General features: G+C 37.3%; 3 protein-coding genes and 1 long non-coding RNA gene across 5 annotated transcripts; 3 read left to right on the forward strand and 1 right to left on the reverse strand.

Annotated features, from left to right (window-relative positions):
* The first annotated feature begins 50 nt into the window (after positions 1-50).
* Positions 51-1,869, forward strand: LOC137818667 (UDP-glucose flavonoid 3-O-glucosyltransferase 7-like). The gene has a single exon (XM_068622222.1). The coding sequence runs from the start codon at positions 281-283 to the stop codon at positions 1,703-1,705; it is 1,425 nt and encodes a 474-aa protein (XP_068478323.1). The 5' UTR covers positions 51-280; the 3' UTR covers positions 1,706-1,869.
* A 2,985-nt stretch (positions 1,870-4,854) lies between these two features.
* LOC137819330 (uncharacterized) lies at positions 4,855-6,914 on the reverse strand. The gene is made up of 6 exons (XR_011082269.1): positions 6,321-6,914; positions 6,162-6,230; positions 6,022-6,065; positions 5,734-5,919; positions 5,468-5,618; positions 4,855-5,324 (listed from the first exon to the last, which is right to left on the reverse strand). It is a non-coding gene; the product is annotated as an uncharacterized lncRNA (long non-coding RNA).
* Positions 6,915-9,950: 3,036 nt separating this feature from the next.
* Positions 9,951-12,914, forward strand: LOC137818798 (uncharacterized). 2 transcript variants are annotated; one of them, XM_068622407.1, is made up of 3 exons: positions 9,951-10,334; positions 12,115-12,291; positions 12,815-12,914. In XM_068622407.1, exons 1-3 carry the CDS (start codon positions 10,248-10,250, stop codon positions 12,887-12,889), a joined length of 339 nt encoding a protein of 112 aa, XP_068478508.1. In that variant the 5' UTR covers positions 9,951-10,247; the 3' UTR covers positions 12,890-12,914. The 2 variants fall into 2 exon arrangements, with proteins under 2 accessions (XP_068478508.1, XP_068478509.1); XM_068622408.1 differs by having other exon boundaries at positions 12,819-12,913.
* Positions 12,915-16,561: 3,647 nt separating this feature from the next.
* On the forward strand, positions 16,562-18,487 carry LOC137819146 (UDP-glucose flavonoid 3-O-glucosyltransferase 7-like). The gene has a single exon (XM_068622910.1). It carries the CDS (start codon positions 16,946-16,948, stop codon positions 18,368-18,370), a length of 1,425 nt encoding a protein of 474 aa, XP_068479011.1. The 5' UTR covers positions 16,562-16,945; the 3' UTR covers positions 18,371-18,487.

Consider the following 18,487-nt stretch of genomic DNA (forward strand, 5'->3'; position numbering starts at 1 on the left):
TATAGACGAATATGATATTAATCAGTGATTCTCACGTCCAAATCAAAAAACAAAAGACATTGCATTAATATATGTACTGAATATGCAAACACGTGGCACTCGCTGAGATTGAATAATACGGAATGAGATATGGAAAAGATTTTGGTGAAACAGAAAAGTAATATACATATAAACATTATGTAATAATATTTTAAATTAAAAAGTAAAATAAATATGATTAAAATATTCATGAGATAAATAGCCACTCTTCATCCACAGAGTGAAAAGAGAAGAAAAAACAATGGAGCCAGGAGGAGCATTAAAAATATACTTTCTACCATTCTTCGCACAAAGCCATCAAACCACACTGGTTCAGCTCGCTCGCTTGATTGCCTCACGTGGCCACCACGTCACAATCCTCGCCACTCCCGCCAACGCCCAACTCTTCCAAAAAACCATCCACCACGACATAGCCTCCGGCCACCACATCCGCGTCCACCTCATCAAATTCCCCAACACCCACGTCGGTCTACCGGAAGGCGTGGAAAATCTCGTTTCAGCCACCACCAGCGCCACCGCCGGAAAAATCTACATGGCAGCGCACCTCATCCAGCCTGAGGTCGAAGCTGCCCTGAAAGAGTCCCCTCCCGATGCCTTCATCCCTGACATGCTCTTCACCTGGAGCAAGGACTTGTGCAAGCGTCTTCAAATCCCGAGGCTCGTCTTCAACCCTATGTCCATCTTCGACATGTGCATGGTCCAGGCCATTAAAACCCACCCCGAAGTCTTTCTCTCCGATTCCGGGCCTTACAAGATTTCGGGTCTTCCCCACCCTCTCACTCTACCGGTCAAACCCTTGCCGGGTTTCCAAGCACTGATGGAATCTCTTCTTGAAGGTGAAGAGGAGAGTCATGGAGTTATCGTGAACAGTTTCGCTGAACTCGAGCCTGAGTACACTCATCATTACGAAAACCTAACAGGAAGAAAAGTCTGGCATGTGGGCCCCATCCACCACATGGTGGAACAAAGCATTAAGAAACCTGTGATTGTCAACGAGACCAGACACGAGTCTCTCACGTGGCTTGACTCAAAGGAGAAAGACTCGGTTCTCTATGTTTGTTTCGGAAGCCTCACTCTTCTTTCCGACAAGCAGCTTCATGAACTGGCCACCGCCCTGGATGCTTCCGGACACTCTTTCATCTTGGTGGTTCACCGGAAAAACAAAGAGGACCATGAGGAAGAGAAGTGGATGCCGGAGGGGTTTGAGGAGAAAATAGGGAAGGAGAAGAGAGGGCTGTTGATTAAGGGGTGGGTGCCGCAGTCTTTGATCTTGAGCCACTCTGCTGTGGGAGGGTTTTTGACGCACTGTGGGTGGAACTCGGTGGCGGAGGCCATCAGTGCTGGTGTTCCGATGGTGACCATGCCGGTGTTCAGTGATCAGTATTATAATGAGAAGCTAATAACGGAGGTGCACGGGTTTGGGGTGGAGGTGGGTGCGGCGGAGTGGAGCATTTCGCCGTACGAGGGGGAGGAGGAGGTGGTGAGTGGGGAGAGAATAAAGGAGGCCGTGAAGAGATTGATGGATAAAGGAGATGAAGGGGAGAAGATAAGGAAGAAGACGAAGGAGATGAAAGAGAAAGCATGGAGCGCTGTTGAAGAAGGTGGATCCTCACAGAATAGTATCACTGCTCTCTTGGATCATCTCAAACTTCTCTTGCCTAAATAGGCTAACGACTCTTCACATCCCAATTATTACTCCTCTTCATCTCTCCTTTTACCGGGACGAAATTTTTCTTTTTCTTTTCCATTTTTATCGGAGTGCTTTTTACGATGTTCTTGTCAGAAAAATATCACTATTTTTAAATTATAATTTGGAATTGCATTGTGATACATGGATTACTGCAACCAAAATGTTTTGTTAATCATTAACAATATGTTCACTAACACGTATTTAACGCTTTACACGTGATATTGAGGGAGGATGATATTGCAATCACAATCAGACCCATTATAAGGGTATGTGGACCCATTTGGTTAAGGGTGTGTATAGATCAGGAAGAAAGGAGAGAATTTAAGAAAGTGATTAGAGATGAAAGTGTGAGGAAAGTTATGTTGTTTAGATTAAGGTATATGTAGAGTAAATTTTTAGAAAAGGTTTATTAAAATTTGTGAGTGATGTGATGTATGTAGTAAGATTTTTAATTTTTTAAAATATTAGAATGTAAATTTATAAATTTATCCTAATTTTTAAAAAGGAAAAATAAATTTTAGTAATTAAAATTTTGTATATTTTTTTATTTATTATAAATAATTTTTTATTATTATTAATTATTAGTATTTATATTTTAATAATATTATTAAATATTTTTATTGTTTAAATTTATTTAATATTTAATATTTTTATTGTTAATATTATTATTTAGTAAATTTATTTTAATTATTATTATTTATAATTTTATTACTTTTTTTTATATTATTATTATTTTTAATTTTACGTATATTATTATTATTTTATAATTTTTATATTTATATTATTAATTTATTTCTTTTATTATTATTATATAAATATATTTAAATTATTATATAAATATATTTATATTATTATTATATAAATATATTAGTTTATTATTATTATTATATTATATTCTTCCTAATTTTTTGCTTTTCTTCGCATTGGCGCAGGATGTAATTTCCTTCTTCTCCTGCATATGAGCTCTTTTCATTCTTCATAATTGACTGGAAACAAACGTGAAATTCTCTTGCAAATCATTGCCTTTCAATCCGAGTGAATAGTATTCACTCAGATCCAAACACAACCTAAATGATTATATCTAAAAGGATCTCTTTTATTCTTTGTAGGGATTAGACCCCCTTTTCTGTTAGGATTATTTGTTATAGTTTTTCAGTATTTTCAGCACAATTGTCTATTAGAACAAATAGCTTTTCAAAGGGTATTTTATATATCCTACTAGACTAGGAGAGTATGCATGTTTTTGGTTATGTTATTTTTATCCTAAAAGTTGTTTTTTTATTCTTTTATATCTCTATCCCAACACTTTTTGTTCTTCCCCATCCCCGCTCCATCACTGTATCAATTTGGTGTTTTCATTGAACCTATCTCCATGCCTCCCAAATCAATCAAAGATTTAGAGGAAACCCTCCAAACCATTTTAGACAAACTAGCCCAACTCCAAACCCAAATCCAACAAACTCATGACGTTAGAGGTGGGGGTCGAGTCTTGGGCCTCACACCTGAGATGATCCTCAATTGTTTTATTTCAGGTTTGGTCCCAGAAATCAGAAGAGAGATTTTTGTTCTTCAACCTACCTCAATCACCCAAGCCATGGGCCTTGCGAAGCTCTTGGAATCTAAAATCCATGATTCAAGGAAATATTACCGTAACCCATCATTCCACAACCATCCCCCCATCTTTTACCACCACCATGTCCCCTTTTCCAACCCCAAACAAAAACCACTGCACTCACCTCTACTTATAAAAAAACTTTCATCCACCTAATTACAAGAACGTAGAGCAGCCGGCTTATGTTACAATTGTGACGGAAAAAAAAATTCCTGGTCACAAATGTATCACCAAACGTTTCTTAAGACTTCTTAATGAAGAACCTACACCAGAAACCCCCTCCTCCCCCCCCCCCCCCCCCCCAAACCTTCACAGTCTTAGATATTGTTTCTGACACTGATGACCCTACTCCTGTACACCTATCTCTCCAGGCCTTTTCTGGAACCCCCTCGGCCTACACCTTCAAACTTCAGGGGTTTATTCATCATACACTCGTTACCATTTTAATAGACACTGGGAGTTCACACAATATCCTCCAACCTCGCCTAGCCCATCACCTCAACCTTTGCACCCTTCCTATTAAACCTTTTTCCATCATGGTTGGAAACGACGAAAAATTCATTGCACACATCTCAATCCTACAGTTACTGTTTCTATACAAAATCATTTTTTTTCCATCCCATTTTACCTCATCCCAATTGAAGGAGCAGATGTAGTCCTAGGAATGGACTGGTTGCGCTGCCTCGGACCCCTACAAGCAGATTTCTCTACACCACAACCCTCTTTCCATCAGCAAGGCACCCTCATAACCCTAGTTGGAACCATCAAACTCTTAGACACACACGCTTCTGTCACCAATATTTGTCACCTCCTACATACCAAAGCCATAACATGACTTCATTTGCTCACCTTTCAACCGGATCCCTTACCATGCCCCAACCCTTCCCCACCAAGTATACACCCCACGATTCAAACCCTACTCCATACATACCATTCATTTTTCTCACCTCCTCACGGGTTGCCTCCCCACCTCCCCCATGACCATCACATTCCCTTGATCCCAAACTCCACCCGTATAAATATCAAACCCTACCGTTATCCCCACACCCACAAACACACTATGACTTCTCTCATTCAAGAAATGTTATATGAGGGCATCATATGACCAAGTACCAGCCCCTTCTCTTCCCCTATCATACCCATAAAAAAAAAGATGGATCATAGAGATTTTGTGTGGATTACATGGCTCTAAATGTTATCACGGTGAAGGATAGATTTCCTATCCCCACGATTGAGGAACTCTTGGATGAATTAACTGAGGCACGCGTGTTCACTAAGCTAGACTTAAGATCTAGCTATCACCAAATACGGGTAAACCCCACAGACTGCAACAAGACAGCTTTTTGAACCTTTGATGGTCATTATGAGTTTTTAGTTATGTCATTTGGCTTATCTAATGCTCCGTCTACCTTTCAAGCTGCAATGAATGACCTCTTCTAACCTTATCTAAGGCGTTTTATACTAGTTTTCTTTGATGACATCTTAATTTATAGTACATCCATGACAGACCATATTCAACATCTCAACATTGTTCTCCAATTACTTCAGACTCACCAGTTTTTTGTTAAAGAATCAAAATGCAATTTTGCAGCCCCTACAATTGCCTATTTGGGCAATATCATTCAACAGGGAACGGTTTCCCCGGATTCATAAAAAATTCAAGCTATTCTACAGTGGCCCGAGCCCAAATCATTCACTACGTTGCGTGCGTTTTTTGGCATTACGGGGTTTTATCGGAAGTTTATTCACGGATATGCCACTCTTGCCTCTCTACTCACGGATTTACTCAAATTGAAAGTTTTTACATGGAATCACATGGCCAACACAACCTTTCTACAGTTCAAAAATATCCTAACTACACCTCCTATCTTGAACCTCCCTGATTTCACCATTCCTTTTGTAGTAGAAACAAACACTTCCAATTTCGTCATTGGAGTTGTTTTATCTCAAGCAGGGCACCTTATTGCCTTCTTCAGTAAGAAGCTATGTCCAAAGAAACAAAGCAGTTCAGTATACGTTAAAGAGATGCTAGCAATTGCTGAATCTGTTAAGAAATGGAGGCACTATCTCATTGGCAATCACTTTCAAATTATCACAGACCAACAAAGTTTAAGGGGATTACTTACCAGCACTTGCCATACACCGGAACAACAAAAATGGGCTTCACGACTTATTGGGTACAGTTTTGATATCCTTTATCGGCCCGGACGTCACAACCAAGTTGTTGATTTCCTTTCCAGGCTACCACCCTCAGTTTTCTTAACCATCTCTTCCCCACTACCCGAGCTCATCACCAAATTAAAAAAATACTATTAGACAACAAATGGACAACAAGAAAAAACAAAATTGATAGGTATTCTCAATTCAAATTTCAATTTTCACAATGACTTACTGTACCACGGCCAGAACTTTACATTCCATCAGCAATCAACCTCCGCCCATCCATTCTTCACGAGTTTCATGCAACCCCATCCGCAGGGCATTCCAGTCTCAAAGCCACTCTAGCTCGTTAAGCTGCCTCTTTCTATTGGTTAGGTATGTACAAAGACACAAAATTGTTCATCAAAGAGTGTCTCCCCTGCCAACAGAACAAACCCATCAACAAAAATCCTTAGGATTATTACAACCCCCCCAACCAGAATTTGGGATGAACTAACAACTAATTTTATTACCCACTTACCATCATCTTTCGGCCATACGGTTATTTTGGTGGTCTGTGACCGACTTTCAAAATCAGCTCATTTCATAGCCCTCCCCACATCCTTCACCGCCTTCCATCTAGCCAATCATTTTTCTGTGGAGATCTATAGGTTGCATGGCATTCCGAAGTCCATAATCTCAAACTGAGACCCGCTCTTCCTCAGTAACTTCTGGAATGAGCTTTTTCACCTACAAGGCACAAAACTGAAATTTAGTACGGTTTATCACCCTCAGATAGATGGTCAAACCGAGGTTATCAACAAAAGTTTAGAGATATACCTTCGGTGTTTCACCAGTGACCATCTGCGGAGTTGGTACAAATACTTACACCTCGTCGAGTTTTGGTACAATTCTTCTTACCATTCGGCCATCAAAACAACCCCGTTCCAAGCATTCTATGGAAGACCACCACCATCTATCCCGGATTATGTGTCCGGTACTGCATCAGAACCCAATCTGGAAACCACCCTCAAAGAGCGAACGCAGATATTGCATCAGTTGAAGACAAATTTGCCGTTGTCACAACAACACATGGCCAAGACAGCGAACATTGGACGACGTCATTATGTTTTCATCGTCAGCGATTGGGTACTCCTCCGACGAAAGGCTTACCGCCAAACATCCCTCACCGGCTCCCCTCACCACAAGCTTTCCCGAAAATTCTATGGCCCATACCCTATTACCAAACACATTGGTGAAGTGGCTTATGAATTAGCTCTCCCACCAGATTTCAAGATTCACCCAGTATTTCACATATCTCTTCTCAAACCATATCATGGACCAAAACCCCCTCTACCCCACCACCCTCCCAATTAGGAAATAAACTCGCACCTTTTGCACCCTCCCAACATAAACCTAAGTGAAACCTTAAGTGAGACTTCAAGCTCGCCTAACACAATCCTAATGCCATCCACACACGCCACGTGTCCTCCATCAGGAGCCCTCATTAAACCCCTCCACCAACCAGCCACCTCTGCTTCACGGACCCATTTACTCCCACAACTACCCTCACCTACCCATTTACTTCCACAAGTAAATGCACCTAACCATCTACCCACACCATCAATGCACGCCACGCCATCTCCATCAATGACCCACACTGTACCACGTCATCAACACCCTGCAACACCTTCACGTGACTCTGTGCCACATTCAATACAAGTAGTTGGCACGCACCCCCTTTCAACGTTACAAAACCCTTCCCATTCCCAACATTTCCCTTTGGGCTTCACATGTCATTCTACAACCCACTCTCAACCCCCTTTGCTAACACCACACCCCAACATGACCCAAAAGCCCGCACCAAACCCAACACACTTTCCCAATATATTCCCACCCTCTCACATCTACCCCCACACCACAGAAATTACCTTGGCCCACCAACCACCACCCACATCAAATATTCCAACATTTTTTCCCCAAACAAGCTCCCACCAAAAAAATAGCGTGGCCCAATCCTTCTCCCCCCAAACACCAACATTCGCTCTCAATAAAACAATAACCACACCACCCCGTTTTACCTTCCGCACCCCTAGTTCCTATACCACCGTGTCATCCACCACAACTCCTCCACCAAGTTCATCAATCTCAAACGTTGAGGACAAGGTTACTCTGCAAGGGTCGACTATTGATACTGGACTCACAACCACAAGGCTCATTAGAAGGGTATCTAGGCCCATTTGGTTAAATGACTATATCTAAAAGAATCTCTTTTGTCCTTTGTAGGGAATGGATCCCCTTTTCTGTTAGGATTTTATGTTATAGCTTTTCAGTATTTTCAGCACAGCTGTCTATTAGGACAAATAGCTTCTCAAAGGGTATTATATATCCCACTAGACTAGGAGAGTATGCATGTTCTTGGTTATGTACTTTTATCCTAAAAGTTGTTTTTTTTTTATTTTGTTATATCTCTATCCCAACACTTATTTTTCTAGCTTTCTTTGTGTTCTTCCTCATCCCCGCTCCATCACTGTATCAAAGGATGTGGTAATGGAGTTCTTTATAATTGTGATGGGAGTGATGTGGCAAGAAGAATACTTTTGTAACAATGTTAGGGTTTAGGCATTATTACACTCAATGAATATGAGTGTTTTTTTCTACGTGATGTTTTAATAGAGCGTACATAATCGTAATGGAGAAAGGGAGGTTATGATAATTTGATCATCTAATTAATTTGTTGAGAATTTATGTTATGTAACATGCTATTTAAATATTTTGTGTAAAAGAGAAACTAATATATATTGTGTTATTTGATTATAGTGTATTTTGTTAGGTATTGTGAAAATTAGGAAAATATCAAGAAGGGAGGGTTGAATGTTTATAGTCGTTGGGCAACTTCAACTTCTATAAATGTTCATTTTACGTCTAACGAGCTTTAATATGATCTTTGCATTTAGTACAACTTTGATTTTCGCGCATTTCTCTTTGCAACATCCTTGATAACTAACAATGTTGATCTCCTAAGTAGCATAGTCTTTAGCACCAATTTATGGTTACAGTGCATTCTATACATGAAAAATAATCAGGTTAGATTTGAAAGACTCCTTGTGTCAAGAGGTTCATGATGAAAATAACTTTAACTTGTGTCTCGAAAAGTCTTTGATATTTGTTTTATATTTGATGTTGAACGGATTTCATTGGCAAACAGACATTCTCTGCAAATATAGAGTAAGCATAAGATTTTCTTATCCTACGTGTACCGTCTATTGATGTTTAGTGTGCACTTTGTTTATTCTTATGTGCACCTTATCAGACTTTGAGAAAAGATTGTACAATGTTGTATCATTTGTCAGATGAAATACTTGCATCTTACCTGATTTGTTGTTTTTAAGCACTAATTAACATCTTAGGATGTCAAACTTTTGTTGTATAATTTTTTTAAAAAGCATGATTGGTATGCAAGATGAGTCAAACAAAATAGCCAATAAATTTGTTGGGATCAACCTGTTTTGACCCATTTATGACACTTCAAATGTGGTGCAACCCATTTCTTTGATATCAAATTAGATGAAAGGAAGAAAAAAGAGATACAAACACATGTCTCAATAAATACTACACCCAATTCTTTGGTAATTCGTAAAGTTTTATTAATCAACAAGTGTAACATGGATATTATTCAATTACAACTCTTAACTTACGATACAAATATCTTTTATGAGTTTTTCTTCAATATTTTACAAATATTTTTTATTGAGTCACTCTTAGATGTGTAAAAAAAATTTGACAAACAAGACACTTTTAACTTACAATGCAAAAATAGTTAAAATTATATATAAACACTAAGGTTAAATAGACAAAAGTTTCAATTGATTCTAGACTAATACAATTATAAGCTCACTTTATATCAGAAGTTACTCTAAAAAAATATTTCAATGGTGATTTTTTACAGAGAAAAAACAATTCAAAAGACTATTTAAAAAAAACTTCAAAACTTGATGTATAACTATTCTATTACTATATATTTTCTTGTGTATGTATTCTTGTTTTTTCAGTTTCTTTATATACTTGATGCGGATAAAATTAGTTGTTAAGATTGACTGTTTTTCTTTATGACTTCTTCAACTTTAGACTTATTTTTCATGAAATTGTTCTTCTACTACAAGAAAAAGTATATTTAACTGCAAAAAAAAGAGTGAGGGTGGCATGTGGACACTAAATAGTGTCAAATATGCCTTCACACTACAAAAAAAAAATCATATATAAAATGACGATTTTAATATGGCGGTTATTACTAATCGTCACAAATTTCCGTATAATATGACATTTTAGTAACCGTCACAATTATCCTTTAAAATATGTCATTTTTAACTGTCATAATTATCCTTTAAAATAAAATTCCCGCATTTTTTTTAAAACTTGCTTTTAACACCGAATGCACTAACTCTTCACACTTTTCATACACCTCTCTTCCCTCTCTCTGTAAGCTGCCATCTCTCTCTGTAAGTTGCCTTCACAAAACTCTTTTGCCTTCACGAAACACTCTCACCTTCAGTCACTCTCGCGCGCCCTAAACCCTCACTCTCGCGCCTTTCACTGTCCGTCATCGCCACCTCGTCACGCCCTTCATTGTCCGCCATCGCCGCCTCCTCGCGCGCAAGGATTTGAAACTTTTGTCTAGGTTTGTGATCAGGTTTAGTGTCGTCTTCATCTTCGTCTTCGCTTGCTGCAAAAGCTAGCAAAGCTTATTTGGCGCGTCACGACTCATCCATGTCCTCTCTCTATGGTCTCTCCTCTGCTTCTGCTTCTCCGACAACTCCTTTTGAACCCATTCCAACTCCTCATCCTTCCTCCAAGGTCCACTTCTCTCTTTAGAAAATATGAAAATTCTGATGTATATGCTAAGTGTGATTGTACTATTTTGATTTCAATTTGTTCGTTGTATATTATTGCTCATGAGATGTCTGCTGGATAGGGTTTATTGAATATTTTTTTATCGAGCGAGAAGAAAATAAGAGAAATCTTCTTAAATGGAGAATAGGCAAAGGGAAATAGAGTAGTTTAGTTTAAAAGAGCTTCGTAAAATCTCTGCATCAATGAATGTGTTAAAGAAATCCTGTTAAAGTAATGGTACGAACTATGGAAAAGTGGGGAACACTTCCTATGCTAGTGAAACATCATAACTGTATTTGGATGTTGTGAGGTAGTTGTTGATGCGCATTGTTTCCTGTGCAATCCTGTGAAGCTCGGATACAGCAAAAATCACGCTGTTACCGCTTCCGACACGCTTCCGACACGGGTGCGCGGTGGGTGCGTGCACGACGCGGTGTCGGACGCACCTGCCTGGGCCGGATACGGCCCTCTTCCAGGACACGTCGGAGGAGACGCGGTCCACTCCTTCGACACGGCGGATGGCGCGCGGTCCACTCCTGGGACACGGCGGACGGACGGCGGACGGACACGGTGCACTCTTTAAACCCTTATTTCACAGAAAATCTTAACTAAAATCTCAAATAAAATCCTTATTTCACAGAAAATCTTAACTAAAATCTCAAATAAAACCCTTATTTCACAGAAAATCTTAACTAAAATCTAAAATAAAACCCTTATTTCACATAAAATCTTAACTAAAATATCAAATAAAACCCTTATTTCACATAAAATCTTAACTAAAATCTCAAATAAAATCATAAAATCTTAAACAAATCATTTAAATAAAAATATATATATAAATCTTTAAAAATTCCAGAAATAAAAAAGAAAATTAAGAATAAATAATATATTTTATTTTAAAAAAAATTATAATTTGAAAAATAAACTTTATAAATATGAGTTAGAACCAGTGCATTGGTGAACTCAAGTGGATTTTTATAAATGTTTTTCTTGATTTTTTTCATATAACAAAATATATTACTACATTTTAATTTATACATAGCCGTGTCCCGTGTCCTATAATTTTCAATTTAGCCGTATCTCCGTGTTCGTGTCCGTATCCGTTCCTGTACCCGTGTCTGGGCTTCATAGGTGCAATCGCAAAAAGTGGTGCAGGGAAATGGAGGTCTTCTTAGATTTTAGGGTTCGTGTTGTTGTTATGTAGTGTAGCATACAGGGTGTTATCATTCTTCAGTTTCATATTGTGGTTGCAATACGAGCAGGGTGTGAAAGTGATATCAACTTTAGCAAAAGTAGTCAAAACCTTGTGTATGTAAACGCTGTCAACTTAAAACCTCCACAGTACCTTCGTATTAGCAACTTTTGATCTTTAGGATTGCAGTGTTTGTGTATAGCTCTGTATTTTTCTAAGTGTGCCTTCTCATCTTTTGTATAATTCTCCCTCGTTTGGTGAATTCTTTTATTAGTTTTTTGCCCCTAATTTAGGTCAGCTGCTTCTTTTAATTGTTGATGTCTGGATAATTCCAATTCCGAAATTGGTTATTACTTAAAAGTAAAAAGTGGATGAGTCTGTTACAACTAATTCTGATTTAATTTTATTTTTTTATGAGTGAATCCGTTAAGGTTGGAAGTTCATTTCAAGGTATGCATACTTTTTATGTCTCTTTTAATGTGTATTCTTAGTATTTAGAGTATCACTATGTTGATTCAAAATAATAGTCATTTTGTGGTGCTGTATATATAGGATTCAAGACCCTATGAATATACATCCATGAAGAACATGAACGAGTCCAAGAATGGATTTTGGGGTGTTCTAGCCAGAAAAGCCAAGTCAATTATCGAGGATGATAATGTACCCCAGCAATCTGAAATGGGTGGAGTGGGAAGGTCACAATTTCCTGGTGTAGCATCTAGGGGCAAGGTGAGTTTAGAATAATATCTCAAATTCTCAGCAGAGATGTTGCTTAGAATGTTATATCTAGAAAATAAAAGTCAATTAAATATCAAATCAATCATGTGTCATATTCATGTGAATATGTGAGAGTTCTCGATTAGCTTCAACACTCAACAGGTTTCTGAAGTTATCAGATAACAAGGGATTGTTGACGACCCTTGTTATAGATGCAATCATATATTCGAACTGAAACCAAATTATTGTTTTGAACATTTAGCATTCGTCCGAGCTTTTACTTTTTAATATTATTTTGTTCTTTTCTACAATCTAAAGTCCCAATAGAGCAAGAATTTAAGGCTATTTCTGAATGATGTTAGTCAAAGTTGTCTTATGGAATGATATTTATTAATTTAAAGTTATAGAACAAATTAGAGAACTAGACAAAAAGCATAATTTTGGCACAAAGTAAACGATGAATGCTAAGGTATCATTTGTGTACATAAAAGCAAACACAAATAACTTACTGATTTTCATCTCACTTTTGGTGCAGACAGAACGGTGGCAGAAAAAAGGAAAGATGATTAGAAAGGAAAGCAATAAAAGCAATAAACAAATATGCAGATAGAAAATGAGTTTCTGACTAAGGTAAGCATCATTGGAAAGTTTAACTACATGAACTTAATATGCATGTTTGGGATAGTGCATAGGTTGTTGGTTTATGAGTACATGGAGAATGGTTATTTACCTTAGACCCTTTCATCAGGTTCAAATACACTTCAATGGAGCAAAAGGTATAACATTGCCCTAGGGACCGCAAGGGTGTTCATGGACTAAATAAAAATATTTTAATAGATTTAGAAGAAACTGAAACTTGCATCCAAAGAAAAAAAATTAAGAATTTAAAATTATTCAAACATATACTAACATTGTTTGTTAATTTAAAATTATATATTGATATATTTTTTCTGTAAAATATTAAGATATTATTTCTCTTATTTTAGTTTCATTAACCTAGTTTTATATTATTATTTTTACTCTAGTGGAGGAATTTAGCACGGGTAGGTGAATAGGAAATCAAAGCATGCATGAATGTATACACCTGTTTGGCACTCGTTAATTTCCAGCCATATATGCTACTTAAATATATTTCATGCCACCTACTTCTTTCGTTTTCATCTTTTATTTTATAATTATAAATATTGAAAATTCTTAACATCAAATTATTTATTATTTATTTTAGGTAACAGATGTTGGAAGTGTTGCTCCATCACCTTATCAAGTAATAAGATCAAGTGCATAAAGTAAAATTGATCAAGGAAGATGGAAAAGAAAACTAATTAGGGATGAACATGTTGTAATAGTTTGAATGTTCTATGATATTTAAAAATATTGTGGTTTCTTTACTTTTGAACAATTATGTATCAACTTGTTCTAATTTTCAAATGATATAATGTGTGTTTCTAATTTATGCTTATAAATTTTTATAGTATTTCATTTTATTAACATTTATATTTTTTATTATGAAAACATATTTAATTAAATACTATTATAATTAAATATGTTTAGTTGTTTAATTATACAAACTAGATTATAAAAAAATATCGGCTAAATTTCATTTTTTTAGAATGAAAATTATTTCAGTTCAAAACGTCATAATATACCTTATCTAATGGTGTCAAAAATATTTTTTAATGAATTAAATTGCGACAGTTATAACTGACACTACTTAGCAAGTTCTATGGTGGTTTGAAAAATCGTCACACATGTATATTGTGGCGGTTATAAACGTTAGTTTATACGAAAATAACCGCCACAATATACACTATTTTTTGTAGTGTCACTATTAAAAAAATCAAATAAAATATGAGAAAGCGTGGGTTATACTCACGCAAACTTAAAAAAAAATAAAAAAAGGTTGCGTTGGTCAAACGGTCACTACTGAAAATATAAATAATAATAAAATTTTAAATTTTTGAAGGTTAAGCCCACGATATGCCTTTAAAGGTTAAGCTCACGCTATGCTACTTAAAGTTTTGAAGGTTTACCCACGCTATGTATTTTAAAATTAAAAATAATAAAATTATGAAGGTCAACGTACACAAATAATTAATTTATTTGAAAACTTCTAATTGTTTGGGTGTTTGAAAACTGCATAACGTACACATAACGAACTCGAATGTCAGCTTGAGCATTTTCGACTGATGAGAGCATTTTCGATTGCGAGCTTGAACATTTTCGAGCGCTTGAGTAGTGCGACCGTGAAAATGTGCGACAATCGTGAGTTTCACATTTCCTTTTTTAATCTTTGTGTATTGAAGACTCAACCCTAGGTTCTTGATTTCTCTCTGTGTTTTTTGGAGTTCTTGATATTCAATGGTTTGAAGGTATAACCCTAACACATTATTTCCTTCTCAATGATTTTCTGTGTTTTTGAAGTTCTTGATTTTCATGGATTGTGTTTGCTTATGTGGTGATGCACGCTCACTTTTGTGTTATTGAGCATTTGATGTAGTTTTGTTACCCATTTTTCCTTCTATTCTTTGATTTTGCACTGTTTGATTTAAGGGGTTGATATCCAACCCTAATAGTAATGTTTTTTGGGGTGGGTTTCAATTTCAATTTACATATTTAAGGGTGATTCTGGTGACCAACATGTCAACTTAAAAATATTAGTTCATCTCAAATCAGATCTAGTGAGACTATGAGTGAATCTGTTTGACAATGAGCAGAGTTGTTCTTCTGCCATATGCATCTGTAAAATGGAATTTGGATTAGATTTGAATAAGTTACAGCTCTATACTTCTTCATTATCTATTATTTTAATAAGCATTGTTTTCTTACACTCAATGTTGATTTCATAATAATGCTCATGAATCATGATTCTTGACTATAATTGTTGATATTGTCAGAAAACACCCGTCATGTGTCGCCTGCACCCGCCAATATCTTTACGTCGACTACATTAGCTTCGAAATTCTCATTAATACTAAGCCCACGATAATTACCCTTTTGAGTCCGGTTTTTCATGGTTAGAATCCGTTCTTGGTATATGCTAATAAACTTTTTTTTAATGTTCCCATTCAAATGTTGATGCATTTTAATACTTGATATAAAATCATAAATGTTGCATTATGCAACTCTTATATGAAATTGTAGGGTAAGATAGTTGATGCAATTTATTAGTCTTAGTTAATGTATTTTCTCTTAGGTGTTATTTTGTTTTTGTATGATAACTTGTGAACTAGGTGGTGGAGCAGGTACAACAATGCTTTGCAACAAAAACGTGTTTTTGAGAAGCTTTGTTATGATTTCTAAACGTTGTACCTTTACTGAGAAACATTGTGTGACCTTCTTCAAAACCTGCAAACGAAATGAACGAAATAAACAAAAGAAACATTAATTTGTTCAATAAATCCTTTAATAAACTTTCATACACACGTCTACTAAACTATGCGTCCAAAAGTTATTCTTATTTATAAGTTTTTACTTATGAGAGAGCCTCTGCAAATATTTAAGTAAATAATATTTAAATATTTAGACAAAAATATTATTTCTTTTTTCAATTATATTATGACGAAGAATTGTTAATAACATCAGGCACAATACTAATTTCTTTTAAGTGAGATATAATGACCAATAAACTCTTCCACCTATCAATCACATTATATATATAAAACATGGAAATATGTCTTAAATTTGATAAGTTTCCTACATCCAATTCAGCAAAATTTAATTAAAAAATTCAACTCCAACATATATTATTGGCAACCCTGGTCCTCAATGGTGACATTTTCATAGCATTTCCATTTATGTAATCTAAATACAACCTAAAATGATATATATAATATAATGATTAGTAATTATACCTTTAAAGGGGTTAAGATATTATTGGTTATCAGCTGAACAATTAATTTCTTTTAATCGATCGTGTTTTTTACTTCGATCGGAAATACCACACAAAAGAAATTATCAAACGCTCAGTGAGTATTTAAATTTAGATACTATTAATATTATAATGATGATGTATATTTGTTTTTTCTGATGTACTTGTTTATTTCTATGATTGTAATTGAATTTATTAGTGATGGACAATAATTAATGTATATAACTATAAAATAAAATTTGTCACATTTTGATGTATTCATTCTAACACTATAAGATGACCGAAAATTATAGGTTCATCTGACCATGAGGGGGACCCTGACCGTATGTAATTGTTCAAAATTAAAAAAAAAAAAAAAACAAAAAACTTCCCACGAGGGCCACGCGTGTTATATTATACTGTAACATAAAGAATGGTGTAAACCGTATTATATATTTAAAAATACATCACCTTTCTTGGAACTACAATCCCCTGCTGTTAGAAACACAGCGCATGAAGTTGCTGTTCAATCTTTACCATTCATTCTATGATCTTGTTTTCATGAAACTTCTATAAACGAATATGATATTAATCAGTGAATCTGACGTCCAACTATAGTAATTGATTTTGATACATCAAAGAACAAAAGACATTCATTAATATATGTAATGAATCACGTGCTCCATTCTTGGTTTAATAAATATGCAAGCACGTGGCACTCGCGGAGACCAAATAATGAGATATAAATAGCCACTCTTGGTCATCGTCTTCTTCATCATCGTCATCATAATCAGCATCAGAGGAAGAGAAGAAGAAACAATGGAGTCAGCAGGACCTTTGAAGATATACTTCCTCCCATTCTTCGCACAAGGCCATCAAATCCCACTGGTTCAGCTCGCTCGCTTGATTGCCGCACGTGGCCACCACGTCACAATCGTCACCACTCCCGCCAACGCCCAACTCTTCCAAAAAACCATCCACGACGACATAGTCTCCGGCCACCACATCCGCGTCCGCCTCATCAAATTCCCCAACACCCACCTCGGTCTACCGGAAGGCGTGGAAAATCTCGTTTCAGCCACCACCAGCGCCACCGCCGGAAAAATCCACATGGCGGCGCACCTCATCCAGTCTGAGGTCGAAGCTGCCCTGAAAGAGTCCCCTCCCGATGTCTTCATCCCTGACATCCTCTTCACCTGGAGCAAGGACCTGTGCAAGAGTCTTCAAATCCCGCGGCTCGTCTTCAACCCCATATCCATCTTCGACGTGTGCATGATCCAGGCCATTAAAGCCCACCCCGAAGCCTTTCTCTCCGATTCGGGGCCCTACCAGATTCCTGGTCTTCCCCACCCTCTCACTCTACCGGTGAAACCCTCGCCGGGTTTCGCAGCACTGACGGAATCTCTTCTTGAAGGTGAAGAGGGGAGTCATGGAGTTATCGTGAACAGTTTCGCTGAACTCGACGCTGAGTACACTCAGCATTACGAAAACCTGACAGGAAGAAAAGTGTGGCATGTGGGCCCCAGCTCCCTCATGGTGGAACAAAGCGTTAAGAAACCTGCCATTGTCAACGAGACCAGACACGAGTCTCTGACGTGGCTTGACTCAAAGGAGAAAGACTCGGTTCTCTATGTTTGCTTCGGAAGCCTCTCTCTTCTTTCGGACAAGCAGCTTTATGAACTGGCCACCGCCCTGGATGCCTCCGGACACTCTTTCATCTTGGTGGTTCACCGGAAAAACAAAGAGGAGGAAGAGGAAGAGAAATGGCTGCCGGAGGGGTTTGAGGAGAAGATAGGGAAGGAGAAGAGAGGGATGTTGATCAGGGGATGGGCGCCGCAGCCTTCGATCTTGAGCCACCCTGCTGTGGGAGGGTTTTTGACGCACTGTGGGTGGAACGCAGTGGCGGAGGCCATCAGTGCTGGTGTTCCGATGGTGACCATGCCGGGCTTCAGTGATCAGTATTATAATGAGAAGCTTATAACGGAGGTGCACGGGTTTGGGGTGGAGGTGGGTGCGGCGGAGTGGAGCATTTCGCCGTACGAGGGGAAGAAGGAGGTGGTGAGTGGGGAGAGAATAGAGGAGGCTGTGAAGAGGTTGATGGATAAAGGAGAAGAAGGTGAGAAGATAAGGAAGAAGGCGAGGGAGATGCAAGAGAAAGCATGGAGAGCTGTTGGAGAAGGTGGATCCTCACACAATAGTCTCACTGCTCTCTTGGATCATCTCAAACCTCTCTTGCCTAAATAGCCTTTCTTTTTCTTTTTCATTTTTATCAAGATGGGGTGGTTCTTACGAGATTCTTCTCAGAAAAAATATCACTATTTTTAAATAATCATTTTGAAATAAACTCATGTTACATTGTCA

This window comes from Phaseolus vulgaris, chromosome 10, assembly GCF_000499845.2.
Source record: "Phaseolus vulgaris cultivar G19833 chromosome 10, P. vulgaris v2.0, whole genome shotgun sequence".
Lineage (NCBI taxonomy): Eukaryota > Viridiplantae > Streptophyta > Magnoliopsida > Fabales > Fabaceae > Phaseolus > Phaseolus vulgaris.

Bases quoted from the DNA above. Each gene is read 5' to 3' on its own strand.
- LOC137819146 (XM_068622910.1), top strand. From the start codon at position 16,946: ATGGAGTCAGCAGGACCTTTGAAGATATACTTCCTCCCATTCTTCGCA.
- LOC137818667 (XM_068622222.1), top strand. From the start codon at position 281: ATGGAGCCAGGAGGAGCATTAAAAATATACTTTCTACCATTCTTCGCA.
- LOC137818798 (XM_068622407.1), top strand. From the start codon at position 10,248: ATGTCCTCTCTCTATGGTCTCTCCTCTGCTTCTGCTTCTCCGACAACT. The intron at 10,335-12,114 runs GTCCACTTCTCT...CTGTATATATAG, and splicing joins CTCCTCATCCTTCCTCCAAG to GATTCAAGACCCTATGAATA. The intron at 12,292-12,814 runs GTGAGTTTAGAA...CTTTTGGTGCAG, and splicing joins GTGTAGCATCTAGGGGCAAG to ACAGAACGGTGGCAGAAAAA.